General features: G+C 51.3%; 11 protein-coding genes across 11 annotated transcripts; 6 read left to right on the forward strand and 5 right to left on the reverse strand.

Moving 5' to 3' along the window:
* Window positions 1-65: 65 nt before the first annotated feature.
* On the reverse strand, window positions 66-3,238 carry TrAtP1_006623 (uncharacterized protein). The gene has a single exon (XM_066113204.1). The coding sequence runs from the start codon at window positions 2,665-2,667 to the stop codon at window positions 322-324; it is 2,346 nt and encodes a 781-aa protein (XP_065969290.1). The 5' UTR covers window positions 2,668-3,238; the 3' UTR covers window positions 66-321.
* A 1,457-nt stretch (window positions 3,239-4,695) lies between these two features.
* Window positions 4,696-5,949, forward strand: TrAtP1_006624 (uncharacterized protein). The gene has a single exon (XM_014082524.2). The coding sequence runs from the start codon at window positions 5,169-5,171 to the stop codon at window positions 5,523-5,525; it is 357 nt and encodes a 118-aa protein (XP_013937999.2). The 5' UTR covers window positions 4,696-5,168; the 3' UTR covers window positions 5,526-5,949.
* A 722-nt stretch (window positions 5,950-6,671) lies between these two features.
* Window positions 6,672-8,686, forward strand: TrAtP1_006625 (uncharacterized protein; the record flags this gene model as incomplete). The annotated part of the gene is made up of 2 exons (XM_066113205.1): window positions 6,672-6,871; window positions 8,566-8,686. 2 exons carry the CDS (start codon window positions 6,672-6,674, stop codon window positions 8,684-8,686), a joined length of 321 nt encoding a protein of 106 aa, XP_065969291.1.
* A 712-nt stretch (window positions 8,687-9,398) lies between these two features.
* TrAtP1_006626 (uncharacterized protein) lies at window positions 9,399-10,420 on the reverse strand (the record flags this gene model as incomplete). Its single annotated transcript, XM_066113206.1, has 2 exons — window positions 9,399-10,207; window positions 10,264-10,420. The coding sequence occupies 2 exons, from the start codon at window positions 10,418-10,420 to the stop codon at window positions 9,399-9,401; spliced, it is 966 nt and encodes a 321-aa protein (XP_065969292.1).
* A 167-nt stretch (window positions 10,421-10,587) lies between these two features.
* TrAtP1_006627 (uncharacterized protein) lies at window positions 10,588-10,937 on the reverse strand (the record flags this gene model as incomplete). The annotated part of the gene is made up of 3 exons (XM_014082523.2): window positions 10,588-10,633; window positions 10,689-10,743; window positions 10,799-10,937. 3 exons carry the CDS (start codon window positions 10,935-10,937, stop codon window positions 10,588-10,590), a joined length of 240 nt encoding a protein of 79 aa, XP_013937998.1.
* Window positions 10,938-11,417: 480 nt separating this feature from the next.
* TrAtP1_006628 (uncharacterized protein) lies at window positions 11,418-13,262 on the forward strand. Its single transcript, XM_014082521.2, has 3 exons — window positions 11,418-11,568; window positions 11,630-11,763; window positions 11,830-13,262. The coding sequence occupies exons 1-3, from the start codon at window positions 11,547-11,549 to the stop codon at window positions 12,880-12,882; spliced, it is 1,209 nt and encodes a 402-aa protein (XP_013937996.1). The 5' UTR covers window positions 11,418-11,546; the 3' UTR covers window positions 12,883-13,262.
* A 793-nt stretch (window positions 13,263-14,055) lies between these two features.
* TrAtP1_006629 (uncharacterized protein) lies at window positions 14,056-15,024 on the reverse strand (the record flags this gene model as incomplete). The annotated part of the gene is made up of 1 exon (XM_014082520.2): window positions 14,056-15,024. One exon carries the CDS (start codon window positions 15,022-15,024, stop codon window positions 14,056-14,058), a length of 969 nt encoding a protein of 322 aa, XP_013937995.2.
* Window positions 15,025-15,721: 697 nt separating this feature from the next.
* On the forward strand, window positions 15,722-15,970 carry TrAtP1_006630 (uncharacterized protein; the record flags this gene model as incomplete). Its single annotated transcript, XM_066113207.1, has 1 exon — window positions 15,722-15,970. The coding sequence occupies one exon, from the start codon at window positions 15,722-15,724 to the stop codon at window positions 15,968-15,970; it is 249 nt and encodes an 82-aa protein (XP_065969293.1).
* Window positions 15,971-17,135: 1,165 nt separating this feature from the next.
* TrAtP1_006631 (uncharacterized protein) lies at window positions 17,136-17,573 on the forward strand (the record flags this gene model as incomplete). The annotated part of the gene is made up of 1 exon (XM_014082519.2): window positions 17,136-17,573. One exon carries the CDS (start codon window positions 17,136-17,138, stop codon window positions 17,571-17,573), a length of 438 nt encoding a protein of 145 aa, XP_013937994.2.
* Window positions 17,574-18,350: 777 nt separating this feature from the next.
* On the forward strand, window positions 18,351-19,256 carry TrAtP1_006632 (uncharacterized protein; the record flags this gene model as incomplete). The annotated part of the gene is made up of 1 exon (XM_014082518.2): window positions 18,351-19,256. One exon carries the CDS (start codon window positions 18,351-18,353, stop codon window positions 19,254-19,256), a length of 906 nt encoding a protein of 301 aa, XP_013937993.2.
* A 331-nt stretch (window positions 19,257-19,587) lies between these two features.
* Window positions 19,588-21,418, reverse strand: TrAtP1_006633 (uncharacterized protein; the record flags this gene model as incomplete). Its single annotated transcript, XM_014082517.2, has 3 exons — window positions 19,588-21,071; window positions 21,134-21,221; window positions 21,293-21,418. The coding sequence occupies 3 exons, from the start codon at window positions 21,416-21,418 to the stop codon at window positions 19,588-19,590; spliced, it is 1,698 nt and encodes a 565-aa protein (XP_013937992.1).
* Window positions 21,419-21,446: the final 28 nt, after the last annotated feature.

The raw sequence follows: 21,446 nt of genomic DNA on the forward strand, positions 1-21,446 counted from the left end.
GTCACAATTTTCATCACAGTCCATTTTACACAAATTAAGGGCGTGAAACTAAGACACAAAATCTTGGACAAAATAAACGCGGCTCGCGCTGTGGTATCATTCAACCTGGTATCTGTCTGTATCTATAAAGATCGACTCAGCATCCCCAACTTCAATATCCCCTGCCATGGTATATATCCTCAATTTGACAAATGAAATGAAATGCGGCGTCTGGCACGTAGTCCAATGGTATCCCAAGCCATCACATCATGCAAAACAAAAAAACCTTTATACATAATAAAAAAAAAACACTCTTGCAATACATATTTCTCATGAAATAGTTCAATAAGAATCATCAAGACTGAACGCAAGGAAAGCTTCGTATCCGTGTTCCATAGCCTGTTTCGAGGCTACAGAGGTGGGTGCTAGTTCGCCAATTGGGTTGCAGCTCATCTCGCCGTCGCTGTCCTCGTCGTATTCGCTGGCGCTGTAAGTGCTGTCACAGACCTCGCGAAATTGTACAATAGTATCAAAGAGAGAGGGGCTTTGCGGGATGGCCACGGGGGTCTGCAGTTCTGCTTCAGCCTCGGTTTGCACCGTCGATGGCGTTGATGCAGCCGAGGTCATGCTGCCCGCCGAGTCTCGCTGTGTTGACCGATCCGACTTCTTCTCTGATTCAGAGCCTGAGATGAGCCCGCCAGGAGACCCGAGATTGAGTTCGTCGTACCATTCAGCCACGTTATTGGCCATTCTGACTTCCTCTTCGTCTGAGGAGGCCTGCTCTTTTGGAATCACATCGTCCAGATTTCCTGTGGAATCGCCCGAGAGGGTCGACAAGTCAACGCCCGCCCGTTCCTCTTCTGCTACCTCTGCTGACGCCACCGAGTCACGGCTGCTAGCATCGCTTAGGACAATGGGTCCGTGCCGGAAAGACGGGTTAGCCATGGTATAAGGGGTGCTGGTGAAAGTAACCATGTCATGGTTTACTTCAGAAGCATGGTTGCAGCTTCGGCTTCGGCGATGGGATGAGATATTTGAGCTCCTATTGCTGCCCGAAGGAGATCGGAAGCCTTCCAAAATGGGAGGCAAAAGAGGCATTGTCGGCGCTCTTGCAACAAATCTGGCTGGATTCTTGGGGGGTATGGGGATTGAGCTAGCTGACACTGCGTCGTCGTCATCTTCAATGGCGACATCTTCAGTATCCGGTAACACCAGTCGCGGTACTGAATGAGTCTCCCCCATGTGTCTTCTGTCAACCTTTGTCGGTGACTTTGGTGAAACGTCGCCATGAATAATTTCTGGGGAAACAAGAATTGTTGACGGCGGCGGCGGGACAGTAATCTCGAAAGGGAGAGCTCTCATTTTGATATCAGCTCTGCTCATGGGGACGGGTGAAGACATTTTACTAGGCCATTGGAAGGGATCGCTAAACAAGTTATTTTGTTGTTCTGTAAGCGGGCCTCCAAATGACCGTGATATGCTTGCCGAAGTGTCCGACGCCGCTTTCATTCTCCTTTCTTTGCCCTTCTTTTGTTTTTGTTTAGCCGCTGCTGCTGCACCACTGCCATTGTCTTGACCATTCCAAATGGCCTCGATTTGGGCCGGTGTCATGGACTGTTTGTCCGTCTTTATGTGCTGTCCTTTGAACATTTCGGCCATGTTTTCTGTCAACGTCCACCTAGAGGACCGTACATGTTTCCGCGACTCTATATCGGCAGTGACATGGCTGGGCCGTCTATGGATGGAGAAATGAAACGAGCTGGCAATGGAGGTTTTGCGCGTAATACCAGTTTCAGATCCCTTGCTGCTGGGCCTGAGGCTGGTACGGCGATTGGGGACAATGGGTGCTGGTGCGGACAGGACTGAGTACGTAGATGGCTTTGGCGAAGCAGGAGTCATTGCTACGTCTGCAGGCTCGTGCGCCTGTTCGGTTTCTGTTGAAAGCCGATTGGCCTTGCTGGCGGTGGTGGTGGTGGTGGTGGTGGTGGTAGCAGCGTCGGCTGCACTGTTTGCCTGCAGTTTGTGTTCAGATTGTTGGCTAAGGCGTCGCATGTCTCTTATAGACGGGCCAGGGAAAGGGGAAAAGGGTCGCAGGATGCTGCGGCTCCGGCTGGGGCGGTGACTTTGTTGATTCGCTTTCTCAAGGGGATTCGCCTTGTCAAGCTGATTTGCCTTCTCCAGAGGTGTTCCCTCGAATAAGTCTCCTTGGGGACGCTCGGGTCGGTGTGGAGGATAGGGAATCGAAGGAGGATCTGTCGGCGCAGGTTCTGAGACGGGTGCCTCACCGTTTTCTAGAGGAGAGAGTTTCCTGTGATGGAAGGCGGCATCGCTCTCATAGCTTCCTCGCGAAAAGGATGGGGTAGTAGGCGTCGAGATGGCGGCTTGTGATGAAGCCGCCGATGAGACTGCGGATAGGCGGCGGAAGCTCTTGCTACTTCGAAGAATCGTAGAAGCCACAGAGTCCTTTCTTCGGGGAGAAAACCATGATCGTGACTTTTCGTGCTTTTCTTCCTTGGCTGCCTCCTTGGCTGCCTCCTTGGCTGCGTCTTCAGGTTCAGCAGCAGGAGGCACATCCGCCTTGTTATGAGGGCCGGCTGCCTTGGCAGACCTGGCCTTGGAGTGAGACCGCAGCAGTCCTAGTCTGCTCGACTCCATCTGGAGCTCAAGCCGCTTTGTTAATCTAGTCATCTCCGAAAGCAGGCGACTGGAGACGAGTTTGAAGTAAGGGATAGTATGTTGAAAGAAAGAAAGTAGGCGTAGCGCAAAAGCCAACTGCGCTGGGTATCAAAGAGAAGAAGAATCGACGAGCACCAAGACGTGCGACTGCAGTGCTGAGGGCGGAGCCTTGATTGCGCAGAAGAGCCTGGTGTCCTACCAGGCGCGGGCGATAGGAAATGTAGTTTTGTCGGTATGCATTGTAGTATCACAGGTTGTCGTTGTTGCCGTCGTCGTTTTTTTGTAGGTACTGCTGCGTGTTGTGTTGGGCGAGTTGGCAGACGGTGAAAGCGGCTTTCAGTTTGCTTTATTTGCTCGGCATCGCCTGCGCTTTCGGTCCTGCTTCGACTCGCCGGGGCTGTTGGCGGTAATAAAGAGCAAACTAAGAGAAGCTAAAAGTACCCTTTGGCGTTATGGCGTTATGGCGCTCTGGTGGCGAAAGCCAACCGTCGAAGCAGAAAAAGCAAAAAGAAGAGAAAGAAAAAGCCGCGCGGAACGGGGCGGGAATGGGCGCAATTGTATACAAGAAAGAAAGAAAAGAGCTGGCAGGAGTGAGGCTTCGCGTGCGGCGTGGGGATCATCGTCGACTTAAAAGGCAAGTCCAACCATATCGTGCCATGTCCATCATCCTTTGAACCCGGCAAGTGCCTTTACGTTCCTTGCCTGCTCTGCAACAATGGTCCCTTGTGCTAAAATCGTACTCGTACAGGCCAGCAGCCAGGCGGAGGTACTTTGCAGCCGGTACCTGTGCTGTAGCGCGTGTAGAGCCTGTAGCGCAGCGAGGTGTGGGCAGGACGGGGCCTATTACGGGGGCTAAAGGGCACTAACGCTCCCTGCAGAGCCAATGGAGGCCCGCGTCGCAGCGGCGGCTTTGGGGGAAAGGGCAGGCACAGGGCACGCTGGAGCCACTTCGGAGCTGCCTCTAGCACGCAAGGCCAAGCCTAACCGAGTGCTCCGGCCCGCCAGACCAGTCCTAGCGAGGAAGTAGTTTCTGGCGCTCTTTTGTTCTTTTCTCAACTGCAATTTGGCTAATCGGGGACATCATTTACGGTGCATCTTCAGCTCGACTTGACGATCCACCGCTAGCAGAGGCCCAATTCTCCGGCATCGTCTTGATAGAGTCGAGGCCAGATAATCGATGCAATAGTCGGGCAATATATTGTGGTGGTACCGCGCGGAGGAATCCAATAGCGTCGCATCATGTGCGCTCAGCTCTTCGAGTCATTGCCGGGAGCTCACCTACTCACTCGCTGCATTGCACACGGCTCCAACGGGATGCACTGTAGTCAAAATAGGTCCATGTAGAACAAAAAGACCTCAAAGCACCGCTGGACTGACTCTCGTAGTCGCAAAAGCTTGACCGCGCGGACCGCCTGGCCTCATGCTGGTCGAAACTCAAATGCCATAACACGCGAGTAACGGAGTAATAGGCGGTAATGGCGCTGGTGATTCGCTGGCGACGGCGGCCATTGCAGCGGCGCCCCTAAAGACACCGGCCTAGGCCTGGACGGGCATACGGCAATGTGCGCAAACCGCCACTAGCATTCAAGCTGCTGGAGGCATTTCAGATGCCGCATCCTCCCCACACAGACCCCCAAAGCGCCCCCGACACTTGTCAGCTGCTGCTACGTTGAGTCTCTGGCTATCGCCATCTCGCCGACTTGGTTGATGCTACCGTCCATCCCAGAACAGGATCCCTCCCCGCATTTGCGTTGCGGGACGGAGAGACGAAGAATGAAAGTTGCATCGTGAGAGAGCCGCCGAGTATCAGTCAGTACAAGTACGTAATTGCATGGATATCGATGCAGAGTTTCACTGTTAGTAGACGTTGAATTAGCTCAACGTTTGCCAGGGAGCTCTTAGGCAGCGAGTAATGAGCAGCAAGGGAGGACCTTGCCATGCCATGCATGCGGTGGATCTGGCGTAGAGGCACTCCGTAACTTGATTCGACTCGATTCAACTCGAATACAGCGTTCCGTATCGGTGACAACATACGGCAGGGTTACTTTGATGGCGCTATCCATAGAGACAAGCTTTTGGTGTGCAGTTTTCGGGAACATAATCATGTTCTGGAATGAAATAACACGAAAGCGTAACAAGTAAAAAACGCTTCGTCCAGGAGCATGAATTATGGGACCGAGCCTCTTTTCGCACACCGCAGAGACAAAGACTTTACAGTGGTCACGCTGATGGCAGAAAAAAACTGATCTAATCTAATCCGTCGATTGGGTCCAGTCCGTATCAAAGACAAAGGTGCCCCAGACCTTTTCTTCACCGTAAGTCTTGCCTCCGTCTCTGCACAGGTACTACTGTACTTGCGTCTCCTCCCTACCTTGCCCACGTCCGGGTTTCCCCCCCTTCTTCTCACACCGGTCTGCAGCGATGTATTGTCCAGCGGTGCTATACTCGGTACAACACCCAAGATGCGCATCACTTGGCCGGTTTGCGCAGGACGCTGAGAGGGTGACGGGCCGATGCCACTGGACGCTGTGCCCGCTACAATTGCCCCGAGCTGCCTCATCGCGGGGTACGTATCCACAGGCAGGGAGCACGTCTGTAACTGTGCCAAGGTGTTGAACGAAATGACTGGGCCACTTCCATCGTGGGTTTCTGCTTCTAGAAGGAAACTCGGGGCCAGGAGAGTTTACGCCACATGTAGGTACGCTTTTGAAGCTTCACCACGGAAAGTCTGTATCAGCGTCGCAGAGCAGATATGCCTCGATGGCAGCAAACACCGAGTGCCGCAAGGTTCACGCCCCGATCTGGCCATCCATCCATCCCAACGGTCCATCCCGGCTGACCTGGTGGTGGCGTCCAGCCAAGAGCGCTAGCGACCACGCTCCGAAGATGGCGCGCGGTCCCCGCGATATCGAATCCATCGCAGCGGCCATTCTGTTCTTGTGCTATCCTCATCCGCTCTCGGTGAGTCCGCCAGCACTTGCTCCAATTGCTCCAACACCCGCCGCCTAGCTGCATCGGGCCATTTCTGTCGATGCCCGACAGCTGGCCGACGAAGAAGTGCGAGTCACGAAAGAAGATGCGCTGAGGGATTTGGAACGAGGCGAGACGAGGCGAGACGCCGTCATCAATGGGTGCATGCTGTCCTGACATGCATGAAGCACGCAAGGACCTACGGGGTATCTGATGGGGTGGCACGGTTCTTGGGAGTCCAGGCGGTATTTGCCTCATCTGCGCCATGCAAGAGGATGAAGGGAGATGGAAGCAAAAGAAGGGAAAAAGAAATGGAAAAAAAGATGAAAAAATAAATATAAAAAATAAAAAGCAACACATGGATCGCTGCATGGAAAATATCCGGACTCTCGGCATTTCATCTCCATCAACGCAGCCCGCCACTGCCGGAGGACATGCCACTACATGTGCGCATTGTACCACAGGCAGAAAGGCAAACAAGGCTGTCCAGGCTGTTGCACCGCACATGCATTGCATCCTTCGGGAATCCAGCGGCCAACAGCAACAGCAAATGATGGCGGCGCCATCGGATGAAGCTCATGCACGTATGGCGAGTGCAGTCAACAGCAGCCAATCCTTGTCGCACAAGTCAGTCCAACCGCCAAATGCCACACCACCAGAGCTGCGAATAATGGCAGCGGTGGCGATTCAACAGATAACGAATCGCCATCCATCTTTCAAACTATTGATGTACCCAATCATGCTGTCGGTTGCTGTACACGCAATAGAAAAGCAACAATAGCTGCCATCTATATCCCAAGCCTTCATCCACTTTGAACGACTCCAATGCCTCCAGCGAATGCATCGCCTGTCAGATGCACTCACAGCCCGTGCCACCACACTCGCTTCTGCAAACCCTTCTTGCAGCTTAGCATCTGAATTACTCGCTGCCTAGATATTTAGCATCCCGTCCCTACAGTTAGTCCTGTTAGCAGATGCCAGACACAGTAGGTGTCATTCCTATTGTTACCCCTCACGTCAATACCGCACTACCGTCCGATTCCCACATGCACGTCCCCAAAGCCGCAGTTCGAGAACCAGCACCCAACAGACTGTACCCAGTTCTAGATCCCGAGGCAAAAAGACGCAAGAGAGAAAAGCAGACAAGACGCTTTGCATGGGCTTTATTTTTCTTTCTTCTTCTTAGTGGGCAGCTATGCCGATCGGCAGCTGCATTGGCGGGGCCTGAACGGCTTCGCTACAAAAGGTTCGGAGCACATCACCCAGTCAGTGATAGCTGCATGTGGCATCGCATCCCATGCCTGTGATTTCGATACATGTATCCACGCAGATAACTGACATCCATCGACTGGCCGGAACAGTGCCCGGATTGCCCTACTCGGACACCCATGCATGGCCCTGCGCATATACAGAGAGTAAGCCCGTGTTAGTATCCGTCTCAACAGAGCAAAAAAAGATGGCATCAACCGTTCTATATCGTTATAGGCAGCCCAGCCAGCGCAAAAGGCCTCGCCCTGCTGCTGACACGATGAAACAGTTGAGCCTTCATTGCGAGTAAGCAACCAAATCAAGAACCGCCGAGCTTGCTTGTCAACGCACAGCTTTCGAGGTCAAGTGCCCAACATTGTCCCATTACTCTGACATCACCCAAACCCCGTCATTATTCCCTCTACAGTAGGTGACAGTCGCAGGGTGGTCCGATGGCATTTGCCTAGACATAGATTGCGTTAGACGCAGGCATCGTCGCCTTTTTTCGCCCAGGATCAGGTATCATGACCTTGTCCATTGCCACGCGTTTTGTAACGTCTGTGCTTTTTTTTTTTTTTTTTTATTCCATCCTTTCTTACAAAATCATCGCCGGAATGACAGGTCCTCTCTTCCGCCGATGCCAGGTTGCATCCAAGGATAAACTCGTTCCAAACATTATATGCCCGCCTGCCATCTTAGTCTTGTATACGTTTGTCATACCTAGCCGGGGGTCTAAATCGGGGCGGCTATATTGGTTGCATGGCCTAGACCCTCTTTATCATCTTTTTTGCAAACTGGCCTTGTCAAAGAGAGGCAGCTACTCGAATACCAAGTTTTTCTCTCTCTTGCTTCTTTCCAACCTCTGACTTTTTACTTTCCTTTCTACTTCTTCCCCCGCTTTGGCAAAGCTCCGTTTGTTTCGCCGATGAAACCACTTTCTTTGCTAAATTTAGCTGCATTGACTGATATATGGATTTGGGGGGGGTTGGATCTGCTTCTTCTGGTGAAACGTCGCAAATTCTACCCATCTTAACCTTTTAGCCTTGTACCGTGGAATCATCCTAAATGCAAGCAATTAACATCCCATCCCATGCCCATGCCCGTACATCCCAAGCTATGCTACAAGCCAATGGATATGCGGGGTGGTTTTTTGATATATCCAAGACTTCTTGATTGAAACAAATTGCTAACCAAGCTGCATTGAAAAGCTGTTGTGATGTCCATCTAAGCCATGCTTTACGGATGTTTCATGCTTCTCCCCTCAACAACATTCTATTTTTCGTTTCCCGTAGTGTCTTTCTTTCTTTTTCTTTAGAAAGAGAAATAGTTAAAGCAAAAGAAAGAAGCAAAAGCAGAAAAAAACGACCTTCTATTCTCGTTCGTCATATGATGATTACCCTAAAGTATAACCGATATAAATGCCAAATACTCCACCATTGCGTTTAAAAAAAAAAAAAACAGTAATCTACCGTGTTCCATCTCAGTAGATATATCCTCTATCCCATTCTTCCCTCACAACACGTAATTCGCCTCTCTCATCGCCCTCGACGTCCCCGTCATCAAAAACGACGCAGCCGCATGCTTCGGAAACGTTACCTTTGCCGTCTCCCACCCCTTCCCATCAGACGTGCTGCCTCCTCCTTCAATCAGCGGCTCACAGTCCTCCTCCATGTTGTTTGTCCCTTCTTCTAGTTTCCAAATCGCGGCGTCGCTCGTCTTGTGGGCTGCGCGGCTGCCACAGCACATGGTAAGCCACCTTTTGATGGACTGCATCATGTCTGAGCGCCATGTTGTGGGAGGCCTGTGGGTGTAAAAGGGGGCAGGGGGGGAACTTCTCGGGTTCTGAAGTGACTCGGATGCCTTTTGAATGGAGCATTATATCTGTAGTTGGGTGGAATCGGTATAAAAAAAAAAGAGTCTTTCTAGAAATGGATGATAATGGTGAGTGACTTTAAGGAGTAAGTAATAATGACCATGGGGATACAGCTGGATGTACTATTTCCTTTACTAAGAGAAGATACAAAACAAAAGACCTTTATACAATGGGCATGAGGCTATATTTAAAGGAACTGCAGTATTGTTGGCCAGCCCCCCTATTTGCCTACCTGCTCAATCGCGCCGTACATCAGCTGGAATGCAATCCATAAATTTCCTAGACGACCACCTCATTTCGCGTTGAAAAAGTCTCACACGAGTGGGCCTCGTTCGTACCTGAGCGCAAGGGAGGCACTCAAAGCATGTGAGAAAGAACAGACCTTTGGTCTTTGGTTAATGGATGTCTCACACATGTGATAAAGCTTCCATACCGTGGGATATGGCGAAGTGTAGTGACGTACTACCGCGCGGTTGAGTTCTAAAGGGAGGTATATGATGAACCTACCATCATTCACAAGTTCTCCAAGCACAGGCGCTTCTGTGGAGACTTGATTTCTGGTTTCACAATATATAACCACTGTTAGTAGTAGCAGTAGAAGCCCGTAGTTGCGCATCGCATAGTCAATTACTCTGTCCTAGAAACAACAATCTCAATCATACTCTTCTATCTCAACATCGTCCTCCTCGCCGTCATCATGCGTGGCAAACGGAACAAAGCGAAAGTCCAAAAAGCTCCTTTTCCCTCCTTCCACATCAACCATAAACTGTAGGCTCAGGACGCCCTGGCTATCTCCTCGGAGACTGACTTTACTTGCAATACGCATAGCCTCGCTGGCATGTCTGATAAAGTCAAACTTGTACGCTTGTGACCAGCGGTCGTTGATGCTAAACGTTTCGAGGAGATCCTTTCCTCGTGCAAAATCCACGCTAGAGCTGCCTATATCTCCTGCGCAGGAGAGGGTCAAGAACGGTGAAGTCTTAGTGGCCGTTATGGTCAACTTGACCGGTCCCGCGGGTATGATTTCGGCGATGCAGTCAAACAAGGTGCGAGACGACATGATGATTTTGAACGTCAGGTCGTTGCGATCAAACGGTATGTCTTCTGGCATTTCAGGCAGATAGGTCGTCAAGCCTGCGGTAGTCTTGGTGCCAGACTCTTCAAGAATGATTTTGAAAGGGTCACCCTCTTCCGCATATAACAAAGTGCAAGTCCCAGCTATGCCAAGGGTGTGGTTGCTAAACGCATTTGGCCTGTAGTTGCGAATGTTGCTTCGGTATGGATCTTGGTCGGCCTTTTGAGCCCGAGCGGCCACATCCACTGATCCAAAGATTTGCAATACTTCAAGAAATGTCGACAGTGGTATTTGGAAATTGGGATAATCAGGAGTTTCGCCATCTTCCGAGGGCGGGAGATTCACAGTGTATGCAGAAAACAGAGCCTTGTCTAAAAATGCAACCCCTGTACTTCCTGTTAGCATTTGCCAGCTACGCTCTCAGAGACGGTAGCCGTCGCACCTTGCATGACCCGTGAGTTGTCAGCCGCAAATCGGATCCCATCTTCAGTAATTTGGACGTGGACCCTTTGCGCAAAGTCTATACATCGAAGGAGCTGATAGAGCGGCCGCGGAGACGTCGAGACGGCTCGAAAAAGAGGCTTCACTTCGGTGGCCATGTCGAAAAGTAGAAATCAGATGCTGGGGGGAAAAAGTAAAATGGAACAGATGACAACAACTCTTATAATCGGTAAGAAAAGAAAATGAGAAAACAGCACAAGACACAATAACTCGCTCTAAAGCACCCTTTTTGAGTGCCTTTACCAACTAGAATACAATGGCCGCCTCAAACGTAAACCCCGACTGCACAGAACATATAAACGGTTCCAAAGCTGTTGCCTATTAGTATCCAAATGAAAACCAGGGAATATCAGGCGGGCATCATACGCAATTGCTAGAGAAGCTGGCACGCCAAGTGCAATGACGCTGACTAATGAACGGTCTATCACGATGGTCAATTAGACATGTATCCAGTTTTGGGACCTCCAAGAACTTACTTAGTGCAAAGACACCGGTAATTGCCAGGCTCAGCGTGAGAAGAACAAAGGCGATGGTGAATTGGCTTTCCTTGCCAACAACAGGGAGGAATGGACTGCCAGCAGCAGCTTGCCAGACTTGATGCAATGAGGAATCCATGTGCTGAGCGGGGAGGAACGAGAGGAGGTTCCGGGCTGCTTCTCACGAATGATGGCAGAGAGGAACTGGATGCAATCGGGCCTCGTTGGGGAATTGCTGTCAGCTAATCGCGGTGGTTGCGAGAACTGATGGAGCTTGAGAGAGCTGGTCCAATGCACGTCGTTCATGTTTGATATCTGGCCGAATGCCAAAGGGGCTTAGCGCAATTCGCGGCACAGTCTGGGCTGAGCTGACGTAAGCAGGGTATGGGGTACAAGTACCCAGGTAGGTAAGAAGAGGTATAAACAAAAGGTTTCTAACGACGGATAATTCAGTAAAAACAACATCATATTCAATGACGGAAAAGTCAATACTAATAACACTATTATAGTTAATTTATATAAAAACAACGATGTCGTAGTAGCGTCTCATCTTCAAGCAAAGTATACAACCAGACACTGCGGCTCCACCTTACTAAGCCAGCTGCAAGACGCTTGGACCAGGCCTTTCAAGTGTCACACATGCTCCGTACCTCTATCTGCATACCATCTTCAACTTCCCCATATCTCCAACCAGCGTCTCCCGTTAAGCAGCCTCCCGGGGCTGAGCCGCGCTGCGCACATCGTCATCATGGCCGACATCAAAGAAGAAGGTGAGGCGATCCAAGTGCTGCGTATCCGCGCACTTGCCGCAGTACTAACGCATCTGTCCAGGTGGCAAGCGCAAAGCCGAGGACGAACCCTCGTCGCCCGCCGCATCTAAGCGAGTTAAGCAAGACGAAGACAGCGTCGAGGAAGAAGCAGAGGAGAAGTCCGCCGAGCTGAAGCTGATTCCGTTTCCCGAAAAGGTATGCGATACTCTTCGAGTTACCATCCTTCCATCTAGCTTTCAAAATGCTCATCTTCTTGTCTAGCCCGCCGTCCTTGAGGAGCGCAATGGCGAAATCGAATTTCGCGTCGTCAACAACGACAACGAGCGCGAGTCCCTCATCATCCTCACCGGCCTCAAGTGCATCTTCCAGAAGCAACTCCCCAAAATGCCCAAGGACTACATTGCGCGACTCGTCTACGATCGAACCCATCTGTCCATCGCCATCGTCAAGAAGCCCCTCGAAGTCGTGGGCGGCATCACCTACCGACCCTTCAAAGGCCGCCAGTTTGCCGAAATCGTCTTTTGCGCCATCAGTTCCGACCAACAAGTCAAGGGATACGGTGCGCATCTCATGTCCCACTTGAAAGACTACGTAAAGGCTACCAGCGACGTCATGCACTTCTTGACGTATGCCGACAACTATGCGATTGGTTATTTCAAGAAACAGGGTTTTACTAAAGAAATCACCCTCCCCAAGCACGTTTGGATGGGATACATTAAAGATTACGAGGGCGGGACGATTATGCAGTGCTCCATGCTGCCGCGCATTCGATATCTGGAAATGGGCCGCATGCTCCTTAAGCAGAAGGAATGCGTCCAGGCCAAGATTCGAGCCTACTCCAAGTCTCACAACATCCATCCGCCCCCAAAGGAGTGGAAGAATGGCATCCGGGAGATCAACCCCCTCGATATCCCCGCCATTCGGGCATCTGGATGGTCTCCTGATATGGACGAGCTTGCTCGCCAGCCTCGTCACGGACCAAACTACAACCAGCTCCTCCACCTGCTCAATGACCTCCAAAATCACAACTCTGCATGGCCGTTCCTCGTCCCGGTTAATAGAGACGATGTTGCGGACTACTACGACGTGATTAAGGAGCCCATGGATCTTAGCACCATGGAGAGCAAGCTCGAGGCAGACCAATATGCCACTCCCGAGGACTTTATCAAAGACGCCAGGCTCATCTTCGACAACTGTCGCAAATACAACAACGAAAGCACGCCTTACGCCAAGTCGGCCAACAAGCTCGAACGTTTCATGTGGCAGCAGATCAAAGCCGTGCCTGAATGGTCGCATCTCGAGCCGGACAAATAGAAATTTTCCAAGAGTACGAAAAAGGCTACACGGTCTACGTTTACGACTTGACCAGGGCATACATGCATTCTAGCCCTCGGTTACCTTTTTTTAATATCGTACTTTACGATGTATACGCATTTGGAGAGGAGTTGTTGGAACAATTGGCGTTTTCAAAATACTGATTAAATAACCAGTCTTGAGGGTTGGCTTTGATTCATGTTCTTTTCTTTTTCTTTCTTTTCAGTCTTCAAGAGCAATGGCGTTTTGGTGTAGCAGAGGAGACGAATACCAGCTTTGACTCAATTGTACCTAGAATACAAAATTCAGTGCCCGGGTCTATAGTTTGTAAGACTCAATGAGACAGTTAGTTACTTTTAGAATGATAATTAGGAACTGTTACTGCCTTGTATAAGTAGGTATGTGAAAAAATATTTTAAGAGTTGTATAAAAAGGGAAGAGACCGACACATTCCTGATGTGTTCATACGTCTCATCTTCGTTGTTATTGAATCGTCTATCTATAGGCACCTCTTCACCTCTCATCAGATCTTTTTCTGCCAATTTCAATTTCAAATCAACTCTCAGAGCTAATAATCTTCCTCCCATCACCCAGTTTCCCTAATTTGGAACTAGAGACTAACAACATTTTTGTTTTCCTTCGAACCTACAAGAATGGAACAAAAAGATTCGAACAAAACAAAATCTCCCGAGCACACATTTTTTGACTCGATTGCACACAAAGTACAAGGGGGGGGGGGGGGGGGGGGGGGGGGAAGGTCCAATGGGAAGAAACAAAGAACAAATTTCTTTCAAAGAAAGAAAAAAAGGACAAAGAACACAAAAGAGTAACAAAGTGAAGGGGAAAAATCCATTAAACCGCGCTTGCCCGCCTAAACTCCAATCCATATAACCGGTGGATGTAATAAAAAATTGAAATTGCGAGCAGAAATTCCTCGCATGTTTGACAATCTGCGAACCATTTGCGCAAAGTCCACCGTGAGAAAATAAAGGAAAGAGAAAATAGCAGGAATATCCATCTATAGTGATTTCGAGAGTTCTAAGAATCTGGAGGTGAGGAAAATGGGAGAAATAAGAGCCAGGTAGCGGCAGATTTATACTGATAAGAAAAGACTCGTAAAAATTCTCAATCGAAATGATCCACCGAGGTCGTCTTTGATGTATTTTAATTTCGTTAGGTTTGAGTGCCGGACTGGCTAGTGGTAGAATCTCCCGTTGGCAGTCGGAGATCTGAATAGGTGCGTCGAATCCAGGGTGGTGGCAAAGGGCCAGGGGTCGTCGACTGCAGCGTGGATCGCGTTGCCGAAGTCAGAATGGGCTCATTGCGGGCAGAATTCTCATTGGCGACTGTGCGGCGAAGCAAAGGCTGGAGGAACTCGGGAATCTCTGACCACTGGCCAGTGCGAGCCATATGGAGCATGCCATCAGGCAAAAGGCTGGCGACCATGGGGTTGGACGATTGAGACTGGCCCAACATCTCCTCAGTCATCCTCTCCGTGAGAATTGCCAGCTCGCCGCTCTCAATCGCATTCTTAAGCCACTGCTCCCATTCTTCATCCAAGACGGCAGACGTGTCGCCAGCCTCGCGCCTGGCTGCCTGCGCGCGCAGTTGCTGGTTCAGCGAAACGCCGACGCTGGCAAGTTCTTCGTCGCTCTCTTCCGTCTCCATATTTTCGTCGTCGTCCAAACTCGAAATGTCAATCGTGTGTATTCTGACAGATCGGCCTTGCTGAGCAGATGCCCGACTGGCAGGCTCTGTCCAGTCTGGGAGTCCATCGGCCGCGGTGTCTCTAATAAAGACACCCTGTTCCTTCTCAAACTTTTCTTTAGCCCACTTGGTTCCCTCCCACTTTGTGAGGGCAGAAATCTCGGCGTGCGTAAGGCCCAGTCCGTCGAAAGCTCTGAAAAGTCGGCGATGCCATGACCAGCGGCTGAGTCGGATGCGGTGAGTCGGATGAGTATAGTCCAGGCCGGGATACTTGGCTTCTGCCGTCTCGAGATGGCCATAGAAGGCATGGGTCTCCTGACGAACTTCGGGAATCAGGCTGCGCTGAAGCAGAGCTTGGAAGTCTTGGGGATCGAACGTCTTGGGCTTGGGAAACATGTACTCGTATACGAGCACCTCAACGGGTCGGCCTCTCATGGCTTCGGCGATTGGTAGATGATATGCTCAAGCAGACAGGATCGAGATGACGAGGCCGAGATGGAGCTGCGCAAAAACGACGGTAGCGTCACTAGGTCGTCTACTGGCGGCAGTGACAAATCGGCTGGTCCTGCTAGTGGAGAGCGGTCGTTGGAGAGCGGACAGAAGTTGTTGGTTGAAGGAGGACGTCGGGAGGGCTGCTAAAGGGGATGAGAAAACGAGGCCTCTCGATGTCGTCGTGCTTTGTACGAGGGAAATCACAAAAGCTTCGGTAGCGAAAGCCCAGGGTTCAAAGAGGCAAGCTGTCTCGGAAACCCGGCGGGTGGATTCGGGCTATCCTGGCTAAAAGTTGTGCTAGGAATGAAGACAATGCCTCCCCAAATTATTTTTTGTCCCTTTTGCCGGGGAGCGTCCGAGAGAGAGGCCGTGCACGCACAAAGAAGAGGACGAAGCTTGGACTCGGCTCACGTGAAGAAGACGCAATGATGTTGCACAGATGGCTGAAGATGTTGTGGTTGTCGTCCGTCAGCGCCGCCTCACGGCCGAACAAACAAATACGAAGAAAGTCCCAGTATGGCGAATGCAAAGAACGAAGGAGTGCGACCCTCCCAGTGTCACCTCGTGCAGGGGAACGCAGTGGAAGGCCGGGGAAGCACAGCTTGATGCCAGGTCAGTATCGTAAGCCTGGCAAGGTGAGATGGAACCCGGCTCGGCGCTTGGCTCAAAGCAGTGGCTGTTGATCGTTGACGGACGTGAAATGGGCCGATGGATGGCTGCAAAGATGGAGTGGAGGCATGGCCGCCGCAAAGAGCTGCAGGGAGGAATCTTCAGCGATGCGGCCTCTGTAGCTCGCTGCGTGGAGAAGAGACCAGCGACCACCACTTGCCGATTTCAGCTCCAGCTCTTTGTCATCGGCGGGTTTTCCGGGGTGCAGCAGCGCCAGTAGCATTTGCAGGCAGCATGTCCTCGATCAGTCTTGCAGATACTGCCCCCAAAGACACGGGTATCGCGATGGAGTATTCCTGCATGTACTTTACACATAATGCATCCTACTAGTAAGGTACATGTAGAGAGAGATTGGTGCCTGATGGGGGTTTCGTCACAGCAATGAAAGCATCGCGTTTGATATCCAGCTGCCTAGAACCGCAGACTACTAATTAGGGAGGGTCAATAAGCAAAGCCAATATTGCTAATGACATGAGCCTTTGCGAAATACATGCTGTTCTAATTTCGATGTGAAGAATGTCCGGTATAATTGTGGTGCTTTGCATCTTACACGCAGGTCGCTGAGTATTCCAACTCCAATGACAAGCAGCCCTGGAGAGGTACATATTCCTGTTGCGTACTAAGGCATTGCGCCATTTGGCGCTTATGAAGGTGTACATGTTTGCTCGACATCTTGGACTACAGATTCTTATGAAAATCTCTCCACTTTGCCATAGTTTGGAGATCGGTTTACACCTAAAGAAAGTCCCACAGTCCGATAAGAAACACGTTCGTCCAAATGTGCGGGCGCGCATATGCCGAACGGAGCACCTTCCCTTAGTAGTGACTCACTAGAGTAGTCTCGTAAGCATCGTATATGTAGGCGTCTCTATATGTAGGCATATATATATATATCAGACTCTTTACGTCGCCTTAAAGCGCTTGTGATTAAGATTTGAAATGGTCAACGAATTTGATAAATATTTTGTATACAGAGCAAAGAACAAACGCTGATCTCAACATAGCGGCACTGAGTTACCATTGTCAAAACCGACAACCTACGGTTCTATAAGCGACTGGTGTTTTACAAGACATCTAAACAGAAACTGAGATTCCAACTATCAATTTAGACAAGCTAAATACAACTGCTTCCAATAAAATGATGGAATACAAGGAGACGATCAAAGTCCGCACAACGCTGCCACTCATCCCACCCATCGCCTCTTGAGACGAAATCCTCACTCCCCGCCTCCTAATCCGCGCACCACGCCTCTCCGACGTCCCTGTCCTGCACGTGCTCCGCACCGAGCACGAAGTCATGAAGCACTCCCTGAAAGGCGTCGACAAGACCCTAGAAGACACCGTCCGGAGCCTGGACGACGCGCTGCCCCCCCAACGACACCAAAATGTACCACTTCCTCATCTTCGAGCGGGACACGGGCGAGCTGGTCGGCAAAGGCGGCATGCACAGCCTCTCCAGCAAGCACTTTGGGTGGCCAGAAGTCGGCTACTCCTTCAAGCAGGCGGCGTGGGGGAAGGGATACGCGACCGAGTTCTTGAGCGGCTTCATCGACAACTGGTGGAGTTTGCCTCGCAAAGAGACTGAGCTTGAGGTTGATCCGAGGAGTGTAGATTTCGAGGCCGGCAGCAGCAGCCCGACCATTGGCGAGCGTCTCACGGCCCTGGCAGACGTGAAGAATGTAGGGAGCGTCAAGGTGTTGGAGAAGACCAGGTTTAGCAAGTTCTCGGAATGGACGGGGATTGATAACCGTGCAGCTTCCATGGGCCAGGAGATTACCCTGGCTGGATTCTCGATGGCAGCCCCGTTGAAGGACAGCAGCTGAATTCTTGCTACATTAATATTTGCTTCTCATCGCAATGGGACTTGGAGTTTGGCTGTCATATAAAAGCCAGTTAAAGAGGGGAGGAGGGAAAAAAAAAGTTGATCAACTCCAAGAGTTGGTTATGAAAACCGTATGAAAGATATATACATCACATCGGATTGAGCTCAGGCATTTTGGTGGGCATGAGGAGTGACAACGGACACTACCTAAGAACTGGGGATAGAGCCCAAAGGCACATTCAACTTGACAAGGTAGTATAGTATGTTGTGCGCAGACCGGAAAGGAGGATAATCACATTGCCTCTCAAGATATGTTAATACAATCATGACCTCCTACCTGTAGAAACTATATGCAGTGAAACCCTCCAATGGGCCTTTGCAAAATGCACAAGAACCTTGAAGCACTCTATGCAGAAGCACTTAAAGTGGTTGCGCGAAATCACGTGCCCCATATATTTTCACGCCCACCCAGGCTCTTTAGTAATAGTTCGAACGCGTCCAGCGCGTCACTTACAAGACGTCAACACCCCTCCATTGTCTTTCTTCATCTGTTTCATTTTCCTTTATTCACTCCCTGTAACAACCGCCTCCCTTCTTTTCATTGCTCACTCACACCAAAACCTCAGAAAAGCCACAATGGGGTTCACACCAGTACACGAAGAGCACCAGTACCTCAACCTGGTCCGCGAGATCTTGGACCAGGGTGAGCGAAGACCCGATCGGTAAGAACCAAACCCCAGCACAGCATTAGCGAGAGAAAAAAAAAACACCACACACCATGCAAAACATACTGATCAAGGCTCCGTACTTGACAGCACCGGCACCGGCACCCTGTCCATCTTCGCTCCCCCCAGCTTCAAATTCCAGCTCAACGACAACGGCCGCCCCATCCTCCCCCCTGCTCACCACCAAGCGAGTCTTCCTCCGCGCCGTCATCGCCGAGCTCCTCTGGTTCATCGAGGGCAACACCTCGTCCACCGCCCTCAGCGACGTGGGCGTCAAGATCTGGGACGGCAACGGCTCCCGCGAGTTCCTCGACAGCGTCGGGCTCACCCACCGCGACGTCGGCGACCTGGGCCCCGTCTACGGCTTCCAGTGGCGGCACTTTGGCGCAGACTATGTCGATGCTCAAACAGACTACGCCGGCAAGGGCGTCGACCAGCTGGCCGAGATCATCCACAAGCTGCGAAACAGCCCCTACGACCGCAGAATGATCCTCAGCGCATGGAACCCAAAGGACTTTAAGAGCATGGCTCTGCCGCCCTGTCACATGTTTGCCCAGTTCTACGTTTCCTACCCCGGACGGGGACGAGGACAAAACGCCGAGGAACCGACAGAGGAGAACAAACCCAAGGGCCACCTCCACTGCCAGCTATATCAGCGATCCTGCGACATGGGCCTCGGCATCCCGTTCAACATTGCGAGCTACGCATTGCTGACACATATGCTCGCCCACGTTTGCAATCTTGTACCGGGAACATTTACCCATGTCATGGGAGACGCACATGTCTACATTGACCACATCGATGCTCTTCGAACACAGCTGGAGCGCGAGCCGCGACCTTTCCCCGAGCTGGAAATCACACGGGAAAAGGGCGGTAGCATCGACGGCTGGAAAGTAGAAGACTTTGTGGTCAAGGGATATGACCCCCATAAATCAATTCCTATGAACATGTCTGTATAAGTAAGGATGTAGAGATATCTTGGATACCAAAAGAAATAAATGGGGAAAGCAAGGAAAAGAAAGAGCAGGATTAATGAAAACAACAAAAAAGGCAGAATAAAACCCGGCATATTGATTTTGGATAGCGAAAATCAATGCCCGGCACGCCCCCTTATATAGAGCCTGCATAGAAGGATGCATATCTGAGCGTTGATCGCTGCGTGTATATGAGTATATGAGCAATAATAACTTCTTTGAACAAAATGACAGAAATATTTCCAATCGCTAAAACTCCATCAAATGTCTTCATCACGTCATCATAAATCATGAGTACAAGTCTCTTCTCTCCCTCTCAAGTGTAGGCAGACTCCTGGTATCGCCTGCTTGGTATGCCCGGATTCGGTGCGTCCTCATCCATGGATCGTCTATCCCATTTCCTTTCTCTAATGTGATCCCTCTCTCGCGCATCCCATGCTGCGTCCCGCCGCCTTTCCGGATCGGTGTGACTGCTGGCCCGGCGTTGTGGATCCGGCCGGTGCATATGCGATCGCTCTCTATCTTGGTCATCCGCGCGGTACGAGCGCTCTCGCTGCTGGCGTAGTCTGTGGCGATGGCGGATTTCCTCTTCGCTGGACCCGTCTGATACGCCATCGGAAAGATCTGAATGGTTCTGGTTTAGGCGTGACGGAGGTATGCTCTCGCGGCTTCTACGCACACGGATGGGGTTGTTGACGGAGCTCTGTCTGGAGCTGGTTCGGCTTTGGTTACCTGGGAAAAAGTTGGAAACGGTTTCGGTCAATTTTTCTTTGAGGGAGCCGAGGGGACTACCTCTTCTTCTTGCTTCCTCAGCCCGACTATCGCTTCGATGTGTCCGGAAAGAAGGGACGCTAGACCCTGCCGACGGCGGCGGAGGACCAGATGACGGCGGGACGACCCTACGAACGCCTGCGTGAGGAGAGCCGGTTCGTTGTCGCCGTCTAGCCCTCATATGCATAGCGGCGTCTTCAGATTCATCGCCCGACGAGTCAGATGTACGATGCAGGTGGCTATGCCGGCGACCCTGCGAAGGTCGGCTGGGCGTCGTTCGAGTAGAGTCCGGGTTGAGATAGGTCCCGGAATAGCTGTGGCGAATGCCGTCGGGGTTTGGCTGGCGGCTCGAAGCATAGTCGGAAAAGCTTCGACGCCTTCCGGCGTCATCGGTAGGTCTCTGGCGGCGAGGCCTTTCCGGCGAACGCACAGGAGGCCTTTGGCCAAAATTAGCCCCATATCTTTCGCCAACATGGACGTAGTAGAACCTTTCGGACTGATTCGGATCAGCAGCTCTCGGCCGAGGGGGAGAGGTCGCGCGGAATGGATCCGATGGATAGAAGCGGTTTGCTGGATGGAAAGGGTCCGGTGAATGAAAGTAGGCAAACCTGGGCGCAGCAGGTTCTGGAGACGGTTCGGGTTTCGGCGCAGAGCTGGAGCTAGGCATACTTGCATTCTCTTCTTCCTTGGAAGCGGTGTCACGCATCTGATCGGCGCAAGTCTTGTGCCAGCGGTCGACTTCTTGATCAGGTTGTGAGGGGAAGACGGTGGCGGGCAGATTGGGCGGGAAGACTTGACCCGTCTCAGGATGTCTTAGTTCCCAGTGCTTGACAGCAAACTGAAGAAACGGGACATGCTCTTCGGGCCCGAGAAGGACCTCGACCGCTTCCCATCGAGAGAAGCCCCGAGGCGTCAGAGCGGGAATAGAGGGCGGATCGTAGTCATTCTCGGTGGGTTGCAAGCTATGCTGGCAGCCAGTCACATGCCACATGTAAGAGATGGTCGAGTGAGGCGTCTCAAGGAACAAGGCTGCGGTTTCGAGGTTAACACAATGGGTACAGGTCCTTGTGGCTCGCATGCCTCCAACTTACAGTCATAGTCACCGCCGACGGCTTTGTAAAACGCAGCGAGTTTCTTGGGGGTGAGGTGTTGATCATTTTGGTCGCCAAGCTCAGTTACCTGTTGTCACGTCTGTTAGCCGCCAGCCATCCTGCGTCGTTGCTGCTATCAGGCCACATCTGGAGGCATACGATAAAGCGCGCGATTGCTCTTAGCAGCGCATCAAACTGCTTCGTCGGGCTCTTGTCCGATTCGAACATGTAGGCGTACGTGATGGCCTCGGGTGGCGGAGAGCCATTAGATTGAGGGACGGCCATTCTGGACGGCGACGGGGAGCGAATAGGC

This window comes from Trichoderma atroviride, chromosome 3, assembly GCF_020647795.1.
Source record: "Trichoderma atroviride chromosome 3, complete sequence".
Classification (NCBI taxonomy): Eukaryota; Fungi; Ascomycota; class Sordariomycetes; order Hypocreales; family Hypocreaceae; genus Trichoderma; species Trichoderma atroviride.